Source organism: Anneissia japonica, unplaced genomic scaffold (genome assembly GCF_011630105.1).
Source record: "Anneissia japonica isolate Jap-2015-1 unplaced genomic scaffold, ASM1163010v1 scaffold287791_len150076_cov109, whole genome shotgun sequence".
In the NCBI taxonomy this organism is placed as follows: domain Eukaryota; kingdom Metazoa; phylum Echinodermata; class Crinoidea; order Comatulida; family Comatulidae; genus Anneissia; species Anneissia japonica.
Genome location: NW_022734805.1, coordinates 139,706 through 145,998, shown reverse-complemented (window position 1 = coordinate 145,998; position 6,293 = coordinate 139,706). Strand labels below are relative to the sequence as shown.

At 35.7% G+C, this 6,293-nt stretch overlaps 1 protein-coding gene across 1 annotated transcript; it reads right to left on the bottom strand.

The window, feature by feature from the left end:
• Positions 1 to 2,010: 2,010 nt before the first annotated feature.
• LOC117116504 lies at positions 2,011 to 6,267 on the bottom strand. The gene is made up of 4 exons (XM_033260564.1): positions 6,137 to 6,267; positions 3,870 to 3,920; positions 3,301 to 3,633; positions 2,011 to 2,709 (listed from the first exon to the last, which is right to left on the bottom strand). Exons 1-4 carry the CDS (start codon positions 6,249 to 6,251, stop codon positions 2,423 to 2,425), a joined length of 786 nt encoding a protein of 261 aa, XP_033116455.1. The 5' UTR covers positions 6,252 to 6,267; the 3' UTR covers positions 2,011 to 2,422.
• Between the last annotated feature and the right edge of the window lie 26 nt (positions 6,268 to 6,293).

Sequence of the window (6,293 nt, the reverse complement as noted above, 5' to 3'; positions counted from 1 at the left end):
TTATCTTATTTTAAAGGGTCATTCAACGCTCTCTCTGACGTATCAGTTATCTTATTTTAAAGGGTCATTCAACGCTCTCTCTGGCGTATCAGTTATCTTACTTTAAAGGGTCATCCAACGCTCTCTCTGGCGTATCAGTTATCTTATTTTAAAGGGTCATTCAACGCTCTCTCTGACGTATCAGTTATCTTATTTTAAAGGGTCATTCAACGCTCTCTCTGACGTATCAGTTATCTTATTTTAAAGGGTCATCCACCGCTCTCTCTGACGTATCAGTTATCTTATTTTAAAGGGTCATCCAACGCTCTCTCTGACGTATCAGTTATCTTATTTTAAAGGGTCATTCAACGCTCTCTCTGACGTATCAGTTATCTTATTTTAAAGGGTCATCCAACGCTCAGTTTTCTTATTATTATTTTTTGTTTTTGATTTGGTTTCTTGTCTGATTGGAGAGTTTTTTCTTCGTTTTTTTTATTTTTAAAACATTGCATTTGTTTTTCTCTTTGTTTTGTGAACTGTCTAATTTATTTTTACCATTTTGATGTTTCCTTTTGTCTGTTTGAACGGTTTTATTTTTTATGTAAATTTTTCCTGTTTTTATTTTTTTAAATGCAAATGATTGTCTGTTATGAGCAATAAATAAAAACAAACGCCGCCACATCCATTACCAACGGCACTCAATAATCACCATCATTATCATCGTAATTGTCAACATCATCACATGGCCATCATTCTTGTAACTTAAACTAGTTCTCTGTGCTATAGTTACACATCTAGGAGATTGACGTGGGTTTGAAGCCGACAGGAGATCTGATGGGGGCGTGAAAAAAGCCTAAATTGGTGGGGGTATGGCTCCGTCGGGGGTGGGGGAAACAAAAATCCCGCCAAATCCCTGGAAGCTAAGACTATGGATTTGAAAACCTTATTTAATCAGATTTAACAGTTGAACAATACAATTTCTCCGCAACGAATCATGCTTTATGCTTCCTGGCCCCAGTGGTACAATCTCTGCTAGCCTAACTAACCGGGCATGATACAAACGCCAACGCATACAGCACAATAAAAATCATTCATTTATCAATCAGTCAATTTCAATTTTATTTAGAAACTTGTATTTTGCAAATAAAATCTAATTACAAGTAATTTACAATTGGATGGAAAAAAAATAATCATTAATATTAATAAACTTGAATAATATCTTTTACAAAACAATAATGAAGCACAATTTAATGAAGCCTTTAATTCTTTAAATTAATTAATTGAATAAGGGATGAAGATTAGACCATTCCGGGCCATAGCCAGGATTGCCAAAAATGGGCCAAGTTGGGTATGGGCATCGCTTAGAGTCGCTGACAGCGTCAAGGGCCCGAAAGAGATGGTTGGACCGCAGCTTTCGCAGTGTTGGGCAGATACGGATAGATTACTGGTTACATTACTTACTCGATACATTTTCGACTGTCTTAAAAATGTGGATCATTTTCGATTTAGGAGGTGCCCTGGGGAGGTGCATATACATCAATCGCACCCCTGCCATTATGTAGCCTTCTATGTTTTTCTTTTTTTGTGAAAGCTTAGATTTCATATTTAAAAAACTGCATCCTATACTGGAATGATTTGGGCCATTTTATTTTAATTATGCAGGAATCCAGATATGTAGCACTGTCCACCATCTTTATCCCACTCCAGCAGACTGTAAAGTAAGGCTGTGCGTGGAATATATTCTCCGTATAAAATTTTTGCCTGGAAATCCATCCGCGCATTTCAGAAAATATGGGCTGATTTCCTTGCAGATTTTGCCAAAAATTAGGCTTTGAACTAATCTTAATATGAAGTACTATGCAGTAATTACAACTTTGTGCATCTATTTTCCAAGCGACTTTCCGCGAACTGCTTTTTGAGTTATCATCCACGCAATTCAAAATTTAACAGATATTAATTAATAAATGATTGAGGATTATAATAAACTAAGTCATTTTAGGGTTAACGAGGGTTAACTATTGATTGACAAACCAACTAATCAGCGAGCGTCATTTAGTCACATGATCAAAAACTTTTTCTCTGACATTTTAATTTCCTTAGACAGCTGGCTTGAACGCGAAACATACGTGAGCCTAGGCCTAGATGTCTATGCTGTGCGCATCAGTGTGACTTAGGCCTTTGCCCGTTATATTTACCATATGTACAATATTAAATCATGTATATATACACTATATTATCATTTACTTCCTCTTTATCATATCAAATCTTCTGGTGTCCTTATTTGAGCTATGATACACTGTGGCATTAAACTCTTTTGAGTGTTGTAATCGCAGTGGTGGGGCCCTGCACACGCTGAAGGGATTAGGAAAACTAGCCCTTGGCCTAATCAGTGTGTAATTGTCCTTTTAAATTGTCGCTACCAATGCATACTTATGTTCTTTCATTAGTTTTGGTAAGTTTCCTGGTAGTACTTCTGGAGTTTTTTAGCGACGGCTTTCTTTCCAAGATTCTTCAATGCATCACTCATTTTTACAAGGTGGTTTACTTCAGTGTTCTGCCTTTCTCTCCATTTAACCAGCATTTCCAGACTTGAGTCCACAATGGGTGGTGAAAAGTCTATCTTAATTCTTTCTATTTCATGTTTTTTCAGACCAATGATGCTGCCAAAGGATTTCCAGTCCTTGCCAAGTCTTTGGGCAATAAACAGCATATCAATGTCTGCTAAGTATCCTAAACAAAGAGGAAGGACATCAAAATATTAAAACACACTTTAAGTATAGTGGCAGATTCAAATGGAAGATTGTGGTGGGCCTCAACAGGTTTTTTTTTTAAATGGAGAAAAAAGGCCAAATTGTAATCAAGACGTGCCATAATTATAAATTCTTTTACCTCAGTTCCAACCATGGTGGGGCTGAGGTGGCCTACACTCTCCATCTTTGAAAGTCTCTCCCTGGGACCCTCTATTTCAAATATTCCTGGATCTACCACTGTCAAGAACATTGCAGACTTTACAGTCCCTAGTCCAGCCATGACAGAGGCAACTGGCAGAGTTTGTAGAATGTGCCATGTGGAATACAGCCAAAAGATGATGATGAAGGAAGCATTTGAAGGGAAGGAAGCATTTAAAGGAATGTTGAGGATTTTGTATCGTTGTATCATTCTTTTGTGAAACACTTACAAAAAAATATAATATACCTCCCATAGTACTGTATTTCATCCATACTTTTTTATTGATCCTTACTTTTTTATTTAAAAAAGTAAAAGAAAGGAACATCAACAATCTGCTCTGATGGACTGCAATTTCAGGAATACATTACCTACCATCATATTGCTGATGTCTCTGATGTAACGGTCGTCTAGCATGTACTTTTGTTGAGGTTTGCGAGCCAAAAACATTGTTAGCAAGTTCTGTGAGTCCTTGCTCCTTCAAATCCCTGCACATTATCTCCACTTGATTTGTCTCGTAATTCTGATGATTCCTCCATTCTGTAAGCATATCCATTATGCTCTCTGGCAATCGTCTCTTATCACTCCATATTTGTTGGATCCTGTTCCAACTGAGACCCAGTCTGACACCCAGTTGTTTCCACTCCATTCCCATGCCCACTGCGATACGAAGCAGGTGTTTGTCTTCCAGATAACCAAGATGTTCATCTGAAGTGAAAATTGAAGTAGGCTATACAATAAAATATGGTAACTTTGATAACAAAAAAAAATATAATGTAAAAATAATAAAAATATAATGTAAAAATAATAAAAATAATACTGTAATAATAATAATAATAATAATAATAATAATAATAATAATAATAAAAACATCCAAGCATTTACATAGTGCTCATTAAAAACAGATAATTTCATGAGACACAAAATAGTAAATAACATCTAACCTGGTGGTACTGTTTCAGTATCACTTGATCCTGCTCCTTGCATTGGAGAACCTACAAATAAATAAGTTGTTAAAAAAATGAATACAGGATCAAGCGACTAAAATTGATTGCTGTCTATCACATTAAATTTAGATCAGGACAAAATCAATTTATATGAAGTTTTAATAGTGAATTTATTCTAAATCACAGGTGGGCATGGGCCCCTTACAGTAGCCCAACAACAATTTTGTTGTTACCTCGGGAAAAAATTTAAAAAAAAATCTGTATGAAGCGAACCATTTTTAGCTAGAAAACCCATTGTTGGTATCAAGCTGATTGTCTGTAAGACTAATAATAAAATGGGATGCTTCTGGATATAAAGCATATAAACTGTGCCTCTTGGTTTATGTTATGTTTGTTTTTGATTTCAAATAAATCAAATCAAAACTGAGCATAAAGCAGTGCATGGAGGCATTATTGAGAAGGAGATCACTTGAAAAAGCTACGCGCACGCAGCGCTATGCAAATGAACCAAGATCAAAGCTGCCGCAGCGCGTGAAGAACTTTTGCGCGATGCCTTTGAAGTCCCATGTGTTCCCCGCCATCAAATTTTCAGCAGGCATAGTTTACCAAAAAATTTAACATGGAGAAATGGAGAGCACCTTCTTTTCTCGATGCGCACTACATACAGTCAATCACTATGGCTGTGCAATCGTTTCCATTTTGAAGCTGATACATTTATCTCTCATAAAATATCAAACATATTAATATTTTCCACCAGAAAAAGTTTCGAATTTAATGGAACATTTACATGACCTTTAAAAGTATAGTATATTTCAACTTCAATTTCCATAAATTGGCCAAAATTCGCTAATTTTAATTTTAACAGATATTAATTAATAAATGATTGAGGATTATAATAAACTAAGTCATTTTAGGGTTAATGAGGGTTAACTATTCGAAAAATCAATCCAAAATCTGAGTATTTTTCAGTTTTACGCTGACTTAGCTTTATAGTCGAACTAATCAATTTTTAGACAAAATTAAAATGAACACAGAAGTAATTTTAACATAAATATTTACGGAATCCGTTCCTGAAATATACAAATAATAACATACCAAAAGTCCGAAAAAATCTAATCAGGGGAACACTGTTCATTATAAAGATATTTAATGGGTTAAAATCAAACGCTTTATTGCACAACTGCTCTGCTGAAAGCGTATAAATGCATGTCGTTGCCAAGTTGTTGCTAACGAAAAAGTGTGAATTATAGGGTAATACGCACGCGCGCGATGCAAAAACGGGGAACACATGGGTTTGTCGCGTCAAAGGGAACTGCTGCCGAGTGATCGCCTTCTCAATAATACCTGCATGAGCAGTGCATGAATGTTGTAAATTAAAAATTTACTTTGGCCCTCTGACCAGTTTTATCCTTTCATTTCTGGATAAAGCTTTCAATACTTGAAACATTGATTTCCAAAGAGTAATTTGAAAAAAAAAATGTCTACTGTATAATAAAAAAAAACAAAAAAACAGAAATTCAAAAAAACATAATATGACAGTAAGGGACATCAAACACAATAGGCAAGTTAGAATCGAATAACATATATATTACACATTTCATATAGAATAATTAATTGCTGAGATTAATATAAAATTCAAGCTTATTTTCAAGTAATTTGGACCACCTCCCAAAATGAAGCTGAGGGATGTAGTCCCAATGATTCGAACCACCTCCCAACATGAAGCTGAGGAATATAGTGCCAATCATCCAACAGCGAGGGAAGTAGAATTCACTGCTTTACCAAAATAAAAATCGTGTTGTATTTGTTTTCACTACCTCACAAACACCAAACTGTCCATCCACATTAGCCATACTCCCAAAAATCAGGTTCAGATATTTGCAAGAGGGGGGGGGGGAGGGGTCATGAAGGAATAAAAAGTCACTCTTGTATTATATATGACATAAGTTTATATGATGTTGGGTACAGTCGTCTGTCTTGTCACCCACCATCTTTTGAAATACAGTATTTGAAAACCAAAAATAATATTACAGTAGCTAGAACATTATTCTCATTACTGAACCCCCCTCCACACACACAGAAGAAGCTACTGGTTTGGCTATTTACCATCACCTGTATAATTATAGTCCAAGCTACTGCACCATGAACTGAGTGAAATTGATCAATGGAATGTCGTTACCTGTATTACCTATAAACATTTTTATGAGGTATAGCAAAATGTTATCTGGTTCCACAAGTTTTCCTTCCCAGTTTTTGTTATTTACCTGTCACTTGTTGCTTATTCTTGAACATCCTTTGAAGTTTGCCTGTGATTATCGATTCCCTCCCGCATGGAATACAGTCATTTTCCAGGCACTCCTCCAAATCGTGGAAGTGCATTTCTCGCAAGCTTGTCCAGCACAGGACACGGAACTTATAACG